The sequence below is a fragment of the Olea europaea genome, unplaced genomic scaffold, assembly GCF_002742605.1.
Source record: "Olea europaea var. sylvestris unplaced genomic scaffold, O_europaea_v1 scaffold680, whole genome shotgun sequence".
NCBI lineage: Eukaryota > Viridiplantae > Streptophyta > Magnoliopsida > Lamiales > Oleaceae > Olea > Olea europaea.
The window spans coordinates 347,864-366,153 of NW_019265184.1; the positions used below are offsets into that span (position 1 = coordinate 347,864).

General features: G+C 35.3%; 1 protein-coding gene and 1 long non-coding RNA gene across 5 annotated transcripts; both read left to right on the forward strand.

Annotated features, from left to right (window-relative positions):
• Nucleotides 1–241: 241 nt before the first annotated feature.
• Nucleotides 242–1,507, forward strand: LOC111390420. Its single transcript, XR_002701916.1, has 3 exons — nucleotides 242–285; nucleotides 973–1,050; nucleotides 1,126–1,507. It is a non-coding gene; the product is annotated as an uncharacterized LOC111390420 (long non-coding RNA).
• Nucleotides 1,508–4,397: 2,890 nt separating this feature from the next.
• LOC111390386 (DEAD-box ATP-dependent RNA helicase 1-like) lies at nucleotides 4,398–18,158 on the forward strand. Of its 4 annotated transcripts, none has more exons than XM_023015423.1 (10): nucleotides 4,398–4,599; nucleotides 12,724–12,862; nucleotides 13,137–13,371; nucleotides 13,566–13,817; nucleotides 14,340–14,494; nucleotides 14,958–15,135; nucleotides 15,566–15,753; nucleotides 16,923–17,127; nucleotides 17,419–17,524; nucleotides 17,723–18,158. In XM_023015423.1, exons 2-10 carry the CDS (start codon nucleotides 12,741–12,743, stop codon nucleotides 17,815–17,817), a joined length of 1,536 nt encoding a protein of 511 aa, XP_022871191.1. In that variant the 5' UTR covers nucleotides 4,398–4,599; nucleotides 12,724–12,740; the 3' UTR covers nucleotides 17,818–18,158. The 4 variants fall into 4 exon arrangements, with proteins under 4 accessions (XP_022871191.1, XP_022871189.1, XP_022871192.1 ...); XM_023015421.1 differs by having other exon boundaries at nucleotides 4,398–4,576; nucleotides 12,669–12,862; XM_023015424.1 differs by having other exon boundaries at nucleotides 4,398–4,576.
• Nucleotides 18,159–18,290: the final 132 nt, after the last annotated feature.

Below are 18,290 nucleotides of genomic sequence, written 5' to 3' on the forward strand. Positions count from 1 at the left end.
AACGCAAGTTACGCAACCCTAATGTCATCCATCTCCCTCTCACTCTCTCTTACTCGTCACCTCTCATATTTTCTGGCCAAATTGCCATCATCGATCATCTGTTTTCAATTGCTGACGCTGGTCAATGATTGTCCACTGTCAAGGTCGCCGGAAAGTCCTCAACCTTCTTGGATATATTTTTAATTTTTTCTTTATGCATTTTCTTTCATGTTTTGATTCTTTATTTATCACCTCTTTCCTTTTTCAATTTTTGTATCTATTATTTTGGGCTTCACTGCTATTAAGGTAATTATCGATCTCAATTCTTCTTCTTCTTCTTCTTTTTTTTTGGCCTTTTCTGGTTGATGAAAACATCCGCTCTAATGACAATAAATAAAAATAAATAAATAAATAAAAATAAAATTGAGTCGAGATTTAATATCAATTTTGGGGTTGACTTGATTGTTCTTTAAGTTGGTGCTCATTTGGTTTCATTTTGTTTAATGTCATTGGGGTGGTTTTTGCTGATGGGGTCCAACAGGTCAAGAAAATTCCTAATCAAACTCTTGATCTATCCAATTTTCCATTTCAACTATGCATGAAATGCAGTATATTATTTTATTTGAATTCATTGGGGTACAATGTAAATGGGGCTTTATGAGGTGAAGTGTATTTCAAAATTAAAAGGGAATCGTGAGTGAGTGGATTTATAGGCCGATATGGTCTTCATTTGTTCACCTGTTGCATAAGCCCAGAAACATTACAACAGTCATTTTTATTCTTTATTCAAAATTAATGTCTTGTGAATAAATCCCCAGTCATTAACAGATGTCAAAAAGCACAAAGAAGTCATTAAGTTGGAACATTGGATTTACTTTTTTATAGAATTTTGGAGTTATATCTTATCTGACTGTGCTGTACTTCTCTTCCACTGCATTCTTTGATGCACTCTTTATTGATCTTGTGATGCTTTTATTTTGCTACATTCGACAGGTTGGGCTATCTGCTTTCGACCCAAATGCATCTCTTGAAGTATTGGACCATATAATTCTAAATCTTATCTATTACATGGTAAATTGCTTTTATCAAGTTTACAAACCTTTTCTTCCCTAGTTTTGTTTTCTCATATAGTTGATGCAAAAACAGCTAGTCGAGATTCTTCCTTCAGCACTAGTGCTGTACATCTTGCGCACGCTGCCTCCCAAAATAGTATCAGCTCAATGACTTGGGATGTATTGGATGGAGTGATTGAGGTCAATGAGTATATTAATCAATGTTTTTAGACTTGGACCAGACCGATCGGTTCAATCGGGAACCTGACCGATATTCAGTCCGATCACAACATAATAACAGGATGTATAAAAATCGGTATGAAACCCAAAAAACTGTCCAGTCCATACGACACAGTTTTTTCGGGTTTAACAAAATATTTAAAAAAAAATTTAATAGTATGAAAAAGATGATGCATTACTGTAATTTCTCGTGTAATATCAACAACACAATAGAAGATATAATGAAGTTCAGTTTATCATAGATGCTTGCATATTGGGTTCCAAAATCGATGAGTCTTTGGACCGTTGCTTAAAATTAGGGTTACATAAAAAAATCGCGAAATCGCAAACCGAACTGAAATCGTTAAGTTAAAACCGTTGGTTTGGGTTCACATGGACCTGTGATTTCTTTTTCCTCGAATCGAACTAAACCGTTTCAAAATGGTTTGGTTTAGATTTTTTATTTTCAAAAATTGCACAAAATTGAATTCAATTGTTTTTAAATTTTTTAATTAAAAATAAATTTTATTAATTTAAAAATTTTACAATTTTCACTTTTCAAAAAAATATCAATTTAGCAATACAAATTATAATTGACCTATTGAAATAATAATAGAAAGTAAATTAGGTTCATTATTATTGACTTATGATTTAATAGGTTCACAACAGGCGTCCTCATTCGATATTTAAACTAAACTAAAATTATTTCAAAATCATATGAAATGAAAAAAAAATCATATATTTTCAACAATCCAAATTATAATTCAAAAAAATTACGTCAACAAATAACGTTCAAAGTTTCAGAAACCTTAACATAAACTTTCATTTCCCTAATATTATACACTTGTCTGTTACTGTTGAGCGAATTGCCAATCGCTTTTGCCTGTTAGTCTACTAATCTCTATTTGAACAGCCTCTTTCTCCCTTCTCTTTCGGTAAGTTGTCGCTTTTACCTGTTAGTCTACTAATCCCTATTTGAACAACCTCTTTCTCCCTTCTCTTTTGGTAAGTTTTAGATTTTTATTTAAGTGATTTTTCCATTGTTCTTTTATTTATTTATTTATTTTGGATTTATTATACACTTCCGAGTTGCGGTTTGGATAGAAAAATAATTGTTTGTGTGCCTATATGATTAATGAAATTGTTTGTGATTTTGAAAGAAGGATAGACAGCGTATTAAATGTATAAAAATGTTAAAACTCCCTAACTAGTATTACTACCTTCTACTTTCATAAATTAGTTAGAGGATAAAATTCGTCAATTCCCAATAAGCCGAAACTCTATCAATCTTTGTATATCTAAACATATTCCGTTTAATCCTTGTTTAACATCTCACTAGCAAAATGAAAGGAATTTTAACCAAACTGTAATAACAAAGGTAACCAACCGCTATATGACAATATGAATGTCAAATAAGAAAAGGTAAATAAAAATGAAAAAAGATGTATTTGTTCTATCAACTTGTTTTAGCAACTAACTTTGAAAATAATTTATTCATAGGTTTCATGATAAATATGAATGTAATTTAACATTTAACATTATTAGTTCTCATTTAAACTTATATTTAACTTAAGTTAAATATATTACTATAATGTCGAAAAGTATTTCACGGATTAAAATCGAATCAAACCGCAAATTATGGTTTGGTTTGGTTTGAAAAAATTTCAAACCGCACAAAATGATTTGAGTTGAAAATATAATACAAATCGCCAAAATCGAACCACGTTCATCCCTACCTAAAATTTCCATCGAAAAAATACATAAACATATATTGAAGGTTAAGGAGATAGGACCGGTGAAGAAGAGTAGATTATAAGAACCACTAGTATACGTAAATATGTATTTTTACTGTAGAGAGAGAAGATGGTAATAAAAAGAGAAGATCGGCACCACAGATTCTGGAAAAGGATTATTATGTTCATCCTTAACCCCGAGATTGGATCCAGGGCCGAGTTGGCCCGACCTTAGCCCTGGATCAAATCCATGTCCCCTTCCCTGTATTTGTAGCAGAACCCTTCTGGAAAATTGTGTTGCACTTTCAATTTTCATTTTAGGGTTTGTTAATGATTAATGTGTGTTTTGGGCCTTTTGGCCCATTAATGTTAAATTACTCAAATATAAATGTTAAATAAATATATTTATTTATTATTTTAACTCTGAGTCGACTCCAACCGTTTTACCTTTTAACTTTTTCGGATCGATGATCGGGTCGATTTTCAAAATATTGATATTAATTGATGAGAGAGGTATTTTTTCAATTATCACTTTTACTATAAAAATTGCATTATTTTTAATATAAATGTGATTGTGTTTGTATTATGTATACCTTTTGTCTTGTTTGATCTATATTTCTATGTTTTATTCTATTTATGCTATTCTTCTATCTTCTGCCTTCTTCCAGTAATGGACTAGTGAATATCTCCATATCATGGAAATCAAGATAGAAAATAAGATTTTCTAGTAATGGACTAGTTGGATGCAAGTGTCTTCACCTCTATTACGAATTACATAATTGAGATAAAAATCTAGACCTCGTTTAATTGAAGTATGGATGTCAATTACTTGGCACAAATTCTTATAGAAAATAAGATTTTGATATGAATAAGGCTACAAATTTGATAGATTCCTTCTATCAATTGAAGATGATGGGTGGTTTTAGGATTCTTTTTAGTAAACAGAAAAACTGATTGGGATGTTTTTTTGGCAAGTTAAGTAGATGATTTGGGATGTATTTGATGGAGTGATTGAGGTCAATGAGTATATTAAATTATTAATTGATGAGAGAAGTAGTTTTCAGTTATCATTTTTACTATAAAAATTGCGATATTTTTAATATAAATAATATTTAATAGTACAATATGGATTTAAATAAAAAATAATGTATGTTGTGAAATTTCCACATCGAACGATCATAAAAAGGACCAAATAAAACACTCATCATGAAGTGGGCTGATAAGTTGAACCAAAAAATAAAAAACAAAAATGTTGAGAGGCCTTATTCTTCTCTATAATCAAAATAATTTAGAAGAGTTGATCCTTTAATCCTGGATGTTATTTTATTAGCAAAATCAAGTGTTTTCACCTCGTCAATCCGTAGTGTTGCAGGAAAAGGGGAAAAGATAAAAATAAAAAATCCATAACCTCTGTTGTCAAATTGGCAGTATTTTTACTGTTAAACCCAAACCCCTAGACACCACCCTCCAATTGCTGAAATTCGAATCCGACACCCCTTCCTCCGCTCCCGGTACCCTCGGTATCACCCGGCGATCCCCCATCTTCCCCACCGCCGCCTTCTACCCCGCCAACTCCTTTCGATCCCTGCCGAAGTAAGTCTCTCTCTTAAAGTTTTATAAGATGTCCAATAGTGTTTTTTTTTTTTTTTTGGGGTCTAAGATTCATGATGTGATTCTTTTCGAAAACTTCTCTTTCTTGATGATTATAGACGTATTTCTGATTTTAATTTATTCTTTCATGTGTTTACTATTTTCTTTTTGTTAATTTTTTAAAGTTTTCCAGGTTGTTAAATCGTAAATTGTACTTATCTGATCAGTTTATATGATGCACGGTTTAGCATATGTTATTTTAACTGAAGGATTTGTGTAGTAGAACATTTTCTGAACACGATTTCCAAATACTTGAAACTGACGAAGAATTAGAATTTTATTTCGTCCTCTTTGTAGTTGAGGGTTTGGTAATCGACCCAAAAATGTATGTAGATTATTCAAAAGCTTATATTGGTGAAAATAATTGATTTTTTCTAAATTCTTTGAGAATGATATGCTGAACACTGATGTAAGTGAAATAAGTGAATTCAATACAGAGAATTCTGTCGGGATCAGAATTGGTATTCAAATTTTTTTGTGTAAATTGATATCCGGATATGGTTCTTTAAATTTTTTACAGTGTGAGTTCTTTGGCCGAGCTTCACGCTTTGAAGTCAGTAGTAGTTTATAATGTAAGGACAATAGAATATGCTTCTTATGGAAATTATGCATGCTAGTATCTCACACGTGAACTTTTTTTTTCCCCTGGTACTTGTATGTGATTGGGGTAGATGGAAGAAACCATTTTTTGTCCAACAAATCAAGGTCAGAGTCTTATTACTCCAAGGATCATATTGGTGGCAACTCCCGTTTTTTCCAAACCAACTTGCCCGGCGCCCACCACCCAACCCTACCTAACATTGCCTCACCGGCGCCGGTTACAGCCCAGATCAGATGCCCAACCCCATCGGCCTTATGCCACAAAATTACGGCCACGCTCTCTCACACCCGGCAGATGCGTCCGAAAACCCTAGTGCCGTCGCTCGGATCCATGGAGGACAATGGCTCACTCGTCGGCAAGGAGTTGAAGGATCTTGGCAACAACATTTACAAAGGTAGAAGGCAAGAACAGAGCGAGTGGAGAAGACAAATTTGTTTCACATGTCCGACCATCTACAGGTCTCACGCACCTGTTTGGATGGCCTTGTAGGTCGTTTCGACATCAGGAGGGCAGGCACGTGGACCCACGCGTTGTCGACAAAAGAGGATGTCCAAGCGGTCACGCTACAATGAGGCCATTTTGACCGTTAGTTCCATCATCAGCTGGCTGGTTTGCACAAAATCATGGGAAACAATCTGATGCAGCGGGTCTTATGGTCTTTAGTTCACGCTTTGGAGTTGAGGCGAAGGCGTTCATAGTGTTTGTTAACGCATCAGGCATATTTAAGCTATTGGAATGGGGATCGAAGATATAGGATGCAACATGGGTGGATTAGGTGCCGTTTGGTGAATAAGTTTAGGAGGGCGAGTAATGACATGATCCGTCACGAATCACCCTATGGATTCGAAATGTGACGTACGTCGATGCTAGATACTTACCAGTTGCCAGATTCACCATCAAGGTTGTCTATGAGTTACTACAAAATATGCACCGAAATCAAACGTTTGTGAAAAATATGATGCAACAACATGCCCAAAATAATTATTTCGTGTTATACCAAAATTAATCTTATAACTCAACATGTAGCGTGACTATAATTCTGAAATCATCAGGCTCTTCTAGCTATCAAAAATCAATTGCTACCTGTAAGAAAAATTGTAGAAAAATATGAGTTGATAACTCAGTAGGTGGAAAATTTTGAAAATAAAAATACTTTCTCATTTATAAAAGTTTATCGAAAATCGAGTTGACATCATCTAATAATAATAATAATAATAGTAATAATAATAATAATAATAATAAAGATGTAAGACTTTCTCATATCACTATAAAATATCATCTCATAATTATCGGTTGATATTCGTACTATAATCTCATCACATCAAATATATTGAAAAATCCACAAAAAAATGTACCCTTTGACTGAAATCTGTAATATGGTCATACGCACATAGATTGCCCCTCGGGCTAAACACTTCCGACACGGGCCTCAAGCCCCTTTAGTGAATGGAAGCGGGTCTCAAAAGACTTCTCATAAGCAATTCTAGAATACGGCCAAGGCCCCTTAGTGAACTATATGTACGCAGTCAAGACCCCTCAGTGTAGTGTAGTATAGAATACGGTCAAGACCTTTCGGTGTATTAGAAGTACATAATTATGGGTACTTTTCTGGTCAATCTCAATATCACATATATCTCACGTACCAAAATCACAAATGTACCAGATACAATCTTTGAAATTCCACATGTATCATAGTAAATTTTTTTCATAATAATCATATAATCGAACACGTAATTAATTTATCACAGATAGAAATTTGATTAAATTGACGAACATTTTCAAGCTTTCACGTCTCTACTTGAAATAACGGTATAATTGCTCAAATTAAAACTTGGCAATTAAATTAATACAAATCCACCACTTAACTCTTCAACTTCTATATTTACTCTTGCATCTCCATTTCCCCAACTTTTCTTCTTTTTAATTATTATCAACTAATCACCATACATCATCAAATCCATTAAATCACTCACACTTCCACTATATAGACTTCAATATCTGTCATATAATTTCATTCAAACCTTTAAAATCTGAAAATCAAAGGTTTGACAAAAACACTGCTAAAATTCTAGAATATTGGAATGTGACACTAGTTTCTGTATATTGAAAACTGTCACTGAAACCATTGATAGAAATAGCACTTTCTGAGAATAATTGTAAAAATAGCACTTGTGTTATAGCTTGTACGAAAATTGAAAAAAATGAGTTCCAAATGCCAAAATCAAACCTAAAAATCCTTAGTTCACTCTAATATCTCTTAAACCAAGTGTTTATATATCTTAAGCACAATAAATTAATACCTCAAATATTTCAAGCTTCTTTTCACTAATCTTCCAATATATATATTATTCTTGTTGTTTAATACCTCAAAACATATATAAATGTATGTATGTATGTATATCTATATATATGTAATACATTATATATAAGATATATATATATGTGTGTGTGTGTGTGTGTATGTATTACATATATATAGATATATATATATGTGTGTGTGTGTGTATTACATATATATAGATATATAAATGCATGTATGTATGATCATTAATTTTTTCTAACCCCAAACTTGAGAAATTTTTCCATAAAACCCTAAAGTAATAATTCACCTCTCTAAATCAAAGGACAAATTAAAGAATTGGAGAACCAAGCTGGAAAATCTACTTCTTCCTTTTTCCCACTTTTTTCTTCCCTTCTCCTTTTCCACCAGTTTTTTCATTGTTTTTAGCATATGTTTTGGTCTCAGCGTGCTCTCTGCATTTTTGGCCTAAAATGAGAAAATTGGATATTTATCTCTTAAGTTAATGGATAACTATGGGATAATTGCAAGTCAAGTCCCCCAATCTTCGTACAATATCACATTGAGTCCCTTCATCTTCAAAAATAGAAACTAAATCCCTAGATTCCTTTATTACATCATTTCTAGCCCTTGAATACTTGTAATTACAATTTAAGTCCCATGAAAATCATTTATTCAACTTAAATCCTTTTGACTCGACCAATTTAATTACTTACTTCAATTTAATTACTTACTTTGACTAAATAATTTCTTGACTTTGACTATAATGAATGAGGTGTAACAAGATGGAGGAATTCGTCGCCAAGTTTAATAAGTCTTCCCGAGCTTTCTTGGCACAACGCTGTGTAAACAGTCATGACAGGTTTTTGATGATAGCACAGTATAGGGAGAGGCGGTGAAAGGGAGCTGTGATGGTTCCGGAAGGTGCGAATGGAGAGTGATAGGTATTGGTTTTATGTGTTCCAGCCATTTATTGACACCATTGTTGCCAGAGTTAAGGTTAAGTGTCGAACAGCTGAAGAAAGGAGCCGACTAGGGATGACTTATGCCAAAGTCATGGCAAATGTATGGGCATCGCAAAATGCTGATCATCAGGCATTGTTGCATAAGGAAAAGGCGAAAAATGAGAGAATTGATCCTAATGCCAAATTAATAGCCTGCATCCAGGTGTTGAAAGGGGAATTGGATAAATTGCTCAAGGTAGCGGAAAGTGGATCCGTAGTGGGTTCCAGGAAGACATTGCCACAAGTGTGGGGTGAGATTGGATGAGTCTCCAACCAATGGAAAACATGTAGCGAATTTGAATTCTAAGGAGCTATCATGGATATGGGTCCAAACTAAAGATAAGTAGGTGGCGGATAAACCTACTGGCGAGTCTCAAACGTGGATTGAAGTGGTGATTTCCTCTAGTGATGGAAATTGGGGTGAGATGGAGGGAACAGATAGGGATGAAATAGACCCAATGATCAAGGCACATCGAGAAATGGAGCCTTGGGCCTAAGTAAGGGAGTCGGGTATTATGAATATGGACTCAGAGATATTGGAAGCAAATGGTCAATTATTTTACAACCGCGGGTGCATTGGAGACGATTTCGCCTATAAAGGGATCAGGGACAAATCCAACACCTGGTGAGCACCCATGGCCGTGCGTGCTGGATCCGTCGGAATGTTCAGTTGCCGTCGTAATCGCCGAGTTGTAGCCTGCAGGCGCAGCTGCGTAGGGTTTGCAGAATGCAGAGCCAGAGACGAAGGGGGAAGAAAGAAGATGACTTCCATTTTTTTTTTCTTTGGGGCTTGGGTTGATGACTGGAATTGGGCGAGCCTCTTTTTGTTAAAAAAAAAAATTAGGCCCAATAGAGGATCCATCATCCATGGTATTAATTTCTCCCAACCTAAATCAACCAACAACCCAACTCCAAATCCCCAACATTTGAAAGTTGAAATCGGCAGGGCAAACTGAGCAAAGACCCAAAGATCGAAACCCTAGGTGCAAACCCTTCCTTCCATTTCCATTCGAAGCAGAAGTAGTCGCAGGGCCTCACGCCTACGATGTGCGAAGTGGGAACTGGGGAAGTGTGACTAACTTGTGTTTCAACACTGGTTGTAAGTATGCAGTTTTTTTGGAAACTCAAGCATCGGTCACGAATGTGAGTCCTTTTATTCTTTTATCTTGTTTTGAATGTTAGTCTTACTTGATGCGAAATATATCATGATTTTTGACATATGTATTCTGTATTGTTTTTATTTTTTGGGGAAAAAAGTCGTAACGACATAGTTACTTTGTAAAGTTGGTTTGCTTTTATAAGTTCACTAGCCGTTCACTTGTTTAAATGTACAATATCACATTTATTTGTTACTTTAATTGAAATATATGAAAGGAATCATTGTCTTTTTGAGCAAAATCCTTGTAAAAAATGCTAAATCAACAAAGAATATTTGAATTAAATGATGAATTAGAGTGGAGATCAAGTAGAGTGCCACAACATAGAGAAAAAAGGGAAATTGTTAGATTACAGGATGTGTCTAACAAGTGATTTTGGCCATTCATTTTGCGGGTAACAATGAGAAATGAAATGTTGTAATGAAAAACCAAAGCACCGGCTAATATGAGCTTAGATTACCAGTTCCTTGAAACTATTTTTCTTGTGATGGAGATCCCCTAGACCTGATTTTTGGTGGAGCATTCAGGGAAAGCTATGGGCTAAAAAGCATCTACCCATCTTTTGGGGCACCTCATCTTGCGTTTTTTCATTCCCATTAGGCTGAAGTGTTTGTTGTTTTCTTCGTATAGAAAAGCAAATTAGGAGTTATTACTGAGGTTTGAGAATTTTGATTTTTTAATCAATTCTAATTGAAAATTAAATGGGAGACAATTGACGGTCAATGGTCAAAGTCAACCTCCTCCCTAGCTAAACGTTGATGCTGGATTCGCCCCTGAAAGGGATTGTTGTCGGGTGGTGAGCAAGAGACCAGAATTGTTTTGGCAAAAAATTCAACTTCGGCAATTGAGGAACGAGGGATGACAAGCTTAGCAACTATGGTAGTGAACACTTACTATAGGAGTTGTTCTAAGTATTCGAAAGAAGGAGATCTAGGGAATGATAATGCTTTGGTGGCGTGGGTGGGTGGCGTCGAGAAGGAGGATACAGATAGTGAAGTGAAGGTGGAGGAAGAGGAGGGACACTATTATGATCCTATTTATGCTGAGGAGATAGCGAAAGTTAGTGCACTTAATGTTAGACGTACACCATCAAATTATGTTCTTCAAAAAATTTCGGATTTCAGTAAAAGATGGTAGGTGTATCCTATGATGGGTATGAAAATAGGCTCTTGCGATTATTCGAGGATCTGGAGGCTAGTAGGTGACATGGGATGGGTACGCCAGGAGATAAGAAGAAAGGGTGATCGTGAGCTTAAGCGGCTTGAATGTTCGTTTAATTATAATGTCAAGGGTGGCGAGTCAAGGAGAGACTTGATGGGGAGGGATGATGGAGCGTTAAGATGACTCCGAAAATAATTAATGGAACATGAGGGCGCTTAATGAAGCTGGAAAAGGGTTAAGTGTTCGTAATCTATTAAAGGGATGGAGGGTGACCTTTTATGTTTACAAGAAACAAAGTTGGAGGTTGTTTCGAGGGATGTGAGCAACCTATGGGGGGACAACATGTGGGGTATTAGTTTGTATGGTCATCGGGGCTTCAGGAGGAGTGCTAGTAGTGTGGGCACTAGAGTTTTTTATATGGAGGAGATTAATGAAAGGCTATCTTCTCTCTCACCTTCGTTTAGAAATATCGGGGATAGTTTCCGTTGGATGTTTATAGAAATCTATGGACCTAATGTAGATGAGTGTAGAGGTGGATTGTGGGATGAATTGGCTGGGATAATGGCTCCTGGAACCTCCCAACGTGTATTGGGGGAGATTTTAATGTGGTTGGTTTCCTACTGAGAGGTCTAGTGGGGGGTGATTAACAAGGGTTATGGAGGACTTTTCAGATTTTGTTAGGGAAAACATGGTGGACCTACTTCTGATTAGGGAGAATTTATTTTGTCATCTAATCGGGATCAACTTGTTTTGATGATCAAACAGCCTGCCAACAGAGCAAATTAGAGAATTGTTTTATTTTACATTATATACTTGATTTAGTGTTGCACTAATAATTTTCTGTTTATATACTATAGTGGAGAGGGAAGTGGCAACTAGGAATTAGATGTGCAAGAGTGGACCGGCCATTATTGACTTTGAAAACAAAGCCAATTGAAAGCAAAACCAACTCATGACAGGAAACAGTATCTTGTAATCTTCTTTCCTCGCACAAGAAATTATTCCTGGGCAGATGTACAGCTAGTTCATCGAATAAGTGAATTTCCGCAGCCCATTGCCTATAAGACGCACAAAGTTGGCGCGATGATGGATAAAAATTTGACTCTTACCCATTGGTTCATCATGCAAAAGCTGACTGTTGGCATGTTCAAATATTCTCGATCAATTAAATCGCAAGGTTTGCTTTTGAAAGTGATCAAACACATGTTTAGATGGGTTAATTTAACATACCTAACTAGATCCCATTGTACTGTGGATTCAAACTGGATTAGGCTAAGTCCGATTTGGTCTAGCCCTTTTTATTTTATTTTATGATATTGAAATTTGTGGGCTAAAACTATTTTAGCCCATCTAAAAATATTGGTTAGCCCATCTAAAACAGTAAACCAGTTTGCCTAAATTATTAGACACAGAATCAACCATATGCAATAGGCAAAGAAACGCAAGGACGACCGGAAATTCCAATTCTTCCACGTAGCTCAGTCACTAAATTCAAACCATAACTTTATAGATTACTTGCAATTTATTATTTGGTTCTTTTGATTGTTGTTTAGTTAATATTTGGTACTGATGAATGTAAATTGCAATTATTTTTTATATATTATTTTGAAGCTTTTCATTTTGATTTATTTGCTTTATCTGTTTATGCATTTGCCTTTTTATACATTCTACAAAATTAGCGGAATTGAGCAAATTTGTTTACTTTTTAATGAATTCGAAAAGTTCAACTAGATTACAAGTGTTGTCACATTAAGTTGAGATCTTTGTAGTTATTTATGATAGTTTACCTTTATATGTTTGGCTTTCCACGCAGATGCTGGTAGCTAAATAGTTGATGAAACAACAACCTGATTTTTAATGGTTTAAAGGGATTTGGATTGAAGTAATGGAGGTGGCTACAGAGCAAAAGAAGACAAGAGTGTCGGTGTTGCCATGGATGAGAAATCCAGTTGATAATAGCCTCTACGAAGAATGTTTGCTTAATTGCCTCCCTTTTCTGGACCCCAGGTAATATATGTTCAACGATGGTACTATGTGCAGCCAAACAATGTATTTATTTTATTTTTCGTATATTTTCTTGTTTGTTGAGTTGAGTGGAAATCTCTGGCAGTTGAGGAAAGGGGTTTGGATTAAATTATGGATTTATTAATACGATCACAACTTATTATACTGTGGTTAGATTAGTTGAATGTTTTGTTACTTAATTCTTCTGTGGTCCAATTTTTGTTTCTCCCACTATCGCCCTTCTTTCTTTCCTTATTTTAGTTGTATTCATTTTCAGGTTAGAGGCTGCTTTATGTAACATGGGTATCACTTCACTCTTTCCTGTGCAAGTTGCAGTCTGGCAAGAGACAATTGGACCTGGTTCTTTTGAACGTGATCTTTGTATAAATTCACCTACGGGGAGTGGGAAAACTCTTGCTTATGCTTTACCCATTGTGCATACGTTGTCAACTCGTGCGATAAAATGTCTTCGTGCTTTGGTGGTGTTGCCCACTCGCGACTTGGCTGTACAGGTTATATATTAATTTCTATAAATTCACTACACACTTGTGGCTTTTTATTTCAATTGTGGTTTTGGAATATAATATAATCATTATTTTCCAGATTATACTTCTGTGTTTTCTTGTAATTCTAATCTTTTTTATTGCAGACTTTCTCGTTAAATATTGAAGAGTACTCACATTAGCTTTGATGTTGTTCTTTTTAGGTCAAAGAAGTCTTTGCTTCCCTAGCTCCTGCAGTGGGTTTGTCTGTGGGTTTGGCCGTTGGTCAGTCTTCAATTGCAGATGAAATTGCAGATCTCGTCAAGAAACCTACACCAGAGGCCGGTATCTGTTTTGACTCAGAAGATTTCTTATTGGGCTTAAGTTCAGTGGACATACTGGTAGCAACACCAGGAAGGCTGATGGACCATATTTACAATACGAAGGGTTTTACGCTTGATCATCTTTGTTATCTTGTAAGCAAGAGATTGACTTTACTAGTGGAACTATATTCTTCATTTGCGCTTAAATTTTTGTTTCCATTTATCTATAAACTCAAATATTATTGAAGCCATGGACCCCTTTTTTAATCAAAAATTCTTTTAAATCTCTTTTGCATTAACAATTTGAATTTGTGATCAGTCATTTCTGTTGCCTGTATATAGTATTGACTTCTAACATTCTGTTTCCAAGTATTTGGCCATGCATTTCTAGATCTTTTAGCCTACTTGCAATGTTGTCATTGGAAGTATCTTCTGCTTGTCAATTATTTCTCTCTATTGGAGTTGTTTTAGTGGATAGAATGACTCTTCTTTTGCTTGGAAACTATTTACAAGCGTAATGTGGCCAGTAGTTTGTAATGAAAACTGAAAAAATCTATATTTGTTGAGGCTCCTGAACATTTACAACATGCAGGTGTTCACTCTCTGTTTGTGTATGCCCTCATTTGGGCAAAATGTTGGTTAGTAACCCATATGACTGACAATATAAATTTTCAGGTGGTTGACGAAACAGATCGGTTACTTAGGGAGGCTTATCAATCATGGCTTCCTACTGTCCTTCAATTGGCACAGGCTCATAATCATAGTCTGTATCCAGATGCAAGCAGCATTTTGTCTCCTACTTTTGGGCCTTTGAAGACAATCAGGAGATTGTGAGTTCTACTCTTGATTCTCACTTTGTTAAAAACATGCTGGTTTAATTTCATGAAAAGTTTGAAGACTTGATATGTTTGGTATAATATAGTTCAATACTCGAGATTGATCATTGGATGGTATCCTTATTGTTTTTCTTCTGGTGGTGTATTTTACACTTTAATTGTATATAATAACTCACTACAATCTAGTCTTACATCTTCATAAATGTATGACAAATGGTAGAAGAAAATAGAGGTGTGCACTAATTTGTAGGCATTAGAAGTCTTGATAAATATTTGTAACTTATTTGATTTCTGTCTGATGCATTCTCTTGCTTTTTGTTATTGCACTTGGTGTGACTTTTGGGGTGTCAATATGTTTCAATTCTCCTTTTCTTTTCTTTTTTTTACCCTTAGGATTTTGAAGCATTTTCTAGTTGGCACTAACATTATTAATTGGACCTATTTGGAATTGATGCAGTGGTGTGGAACGGGGGTTTAAGGCTAAGCCCTACCCGAGGCTTATGAAGATGGTTCTATCGGCCACATTAACCCAGGATCCAAGCAAGCTTGCGCAGCTTGATCTTCATCATCCTTTGTTCTTGACTACTGGACCAAGGCGTTACCAGCTCCCTGAACAACTAAAATCCCTCAAAGTGGTATGGACATCCAATTCTACTGGCAAAACACAAGTCTTTTACATGTGCAACCATTCTCTTTCTTATTTTATCACTCCATGTATATTTGCTTCAAATTTTGTGGTTATAGAACATGCTGAAAACAAGCACTCTTTTATTTCGTTACAACTTTTATTGTTTTGTTTTTGTCTTCCTTATCAAAAAGAAAGATAACCTCTATTTTATTTTATTTTTTAAGTTTAAAATATCTTGTGGGATTTATATATATGAAATTCAGTACATTCTGAAATTCAAGAGGTGAAAACTGAAGTGACTCAAAAACTTGATTCATAAATTTTGGTTTCAAGTATGTCACTTCTTAAATTATTATCTTTGGCTGCAGTTCTGACTGGTCAAGTAGTAACATTTGTCTTAATGTTTATGTGGATGAATTCCCTTCAATTGAGTGCAGATATGCGAACCAAAATTTAAACCACTTTATCTACTTGTCCTACTGGAAACTTTGCAAAGGGATAAGTGTATTGTTTTCACGTCATCTGTGGAGTCAGCTCATAGGCTGTGCACCTTACTAAATTTCTTTGGTGACTGGCAAATCAAGATCAGAGAATACTCACGTCTTCAACGTCAGACCATAAGAAGGTAGTCTAAATCCACTTACATTGTTTATTAAAATAAATTATTTTCTGTTCATTCTTAATGTTTTCCATAGATGGAACTCAAAGGGGAGATAGTGGGATAAAGGTGGGTTGGCATGAGCTAAATTTGATTCATCTCACTCTCTCTCCCTCCACACGCACACTTGCTTATGGTGGGTAAGTACAACTAGAATCAGCTCTGAAACAAATAATAGACCCCACCTCCGCCGAAAGTGATGCCATGATGGGGATAAAAGGAAATAATACTGATGTGGGGATGCACACTGACCGTGCTACTTGCTTTTTACTTCACATCTGTTAAGTCTGGAGAGAAATTTACTAAAAATAAGCATTATGTGCTACAGGTTCCATAAGCTGCATGTGAATATATCAAATAGACCTATCCTTGTGTCGGTGATATTGGTTCTAGTTGAGTCAGTTGACCCCTCCCCCCACCCCACCCCCCCAAAAAATAATAATAAAATAAAATAAATAATAATAAAAAATAAATAAATATTTGAGGCCATTGTACTATGGCTTTTGAGCTTGTATAGAAGTGAAAATTGCATCTATCTCTTCTCCTTGGAAAGGATTCTTTTGGGGAGGGAACATGAATTAAGCTCAAGGAATGCTTGTATATATCTTACTGGAAAGTGGCTTTTTGATTTTTTCTAGTTACATTAAATAACAATTCAAAATCGGTGTTTGTGTATCTCTTTCATCTTGGGTCAATGACAGCCAGCTCTGATCCGTTTAAGCGATGACGGGCTATATTGCATGTCAAAAAATTCCAGTTCAGTTGTGTGCGTATGAAGTTGCATCCCTATCAATGTACATTTTTCGTCTGTTTTAAATTGAAAGTTAATTGATGGGATTTGTGAAACTGTAAGATTTTTATTCTGCCCCCACAGTAGTATTTTCTTTGTTTGTTATGGGAGAGAAGAAGTGGGATTTATTGCCAAGCTGTGAACTTGTGCAATCGAGTGATAAATAGATATACAATAAGCATTTTCAGGTTTACTAGGTGAAATGTCATAATTTTTTTAAGGGAAAACTAGTCACCAAAATCTGTTCAGTTATGATTGCAATGTCCAGTTCTTGATCAATTCATGGTCATTATTTATACAGTTGTGCACGATTGCTTTCTAATTTGCCTAAAAATCTGTCTTGCAGCAAGACATTGAGGGCATTCCGATCCGGAGAAATACAGGTGCTAGTTTCCTCTGATGCAATGACTCGTGGAATGGATGTTGAAGGGGTGAAAAATGTAATTAATTATGATATGCCTGCATATATCAAAACATACATTCACCGAGCTGGTCGAACTGCCAGAGCTGGTCAAACTGGGCGTTGCTTCACATTGTTGCTCAAAGATGAGGTATTTCTTTTTCTTTCTTGCTTGTGGTTCTTCAGTTGCTTCTTCTTTCCCATCCTCTTCATCTTTTCTCTTTGCTGATTCTGCTTTTCTTATTCTTTGTATTCTCCTTTATTGACATGTTTTGCCACCGTGCATTCTGAAGCAATATTGAATATCATTTGGACGTTTCTCTAATTAACATAAATCAAATAAATATATGCAAACAATAATGGTTCTGAAATTTGATAATTTTTTCCTCATATCATATATTGCTCGTAACACTTGGAATTCACGAGCTTGAATTCATTTCAGGTTAAGCGATTCAAAAAGCTTTTGCAGAAGGCTGATAACAACTCATGTCCTGTTTATTCTATCCCATCTGAATCAATAGACTCTCTTCGTTCTCTGTATACTACAGGTAATTCGTGCATTATTTTATCGACTGACTTTTGGAAGTTGGTTATATCGTTTAACTCATCCTGTAGGTAATTCAAACTTGACGTAGTCTTGAAGATGTTACTTTTTTCGTGCAAAAGAAAAATGCATACATGTTGATACTGTACACGTAGTCCATTTTCTCTTATTTTCTAATTCCTATATCATTCTTTTGAACCAGCTTTGACGAAATTGAAAGACACTGTTGAATCAGAAAAGCATAGAAAACGCAAGGTTAGCACGAAACATTCTAAAAAGAAGGAAGAATGTGCTTGAAGGAACCAGTGTCATTTTCTTGGAATGATGTCTTGGAACCAAATTTCTCCATCTGTTAAGACAATCATCCACATCCATCCCTCTGGCCGGACTCCAATTTCATCAGCGCCCTAATCCATGATGGCCTAGCCCTCGCAACAATATACGAACAAATGGCAGATCACGGGCCACTGAAATAATCCAGTGTTGATGAAGAAGAAATTGCACGTGTTGATGAAGAAGAAATTGCACAAGACCAGAGTACCTTCTGACAACTTATTGCAGTGGTTTCATGTCTCAATGCTACTCATTTATGGAAGAATGAAATATTCACCCTCTTTTATTATCTCAATTCCACTCAATTGCGGAGTACCTTTAAAATATATTTATTGTTAAATAAAATTAAATTCAAAATTTAGCACCTGTTTGATGGCCATTATTTAAAAAAAAAAAAATTTAAATAGTGATTTTTTGGAGAATGAGTGGTTGGAAGG

Excerpts from the sequence above, each read along its gene's own strand:
- LOC111390386 (XM_023015423.1), top strand. The coding sequence starts at position 12,741 with ATGGAGGTGGCTACAGAGCAAAAGAAGACAAGAGTGTCGGTGTTGCCA. Across the intron at positions 13,372-13,565 it reads CTCGCGACTTGGCTGTACAG|GTCAAAGAAGTCTTTGCTTC; the intron begins GTTATATATTAA and ends TGTTCTTTTTAG. Across the intron at positions 15,136-15,565 it reads AACTAAAATCCCTCAAAGTG|ATATGCGAACCAAAATTTAA; the intron begins GTATGGACATCC and ends AATTGAGTGCAG.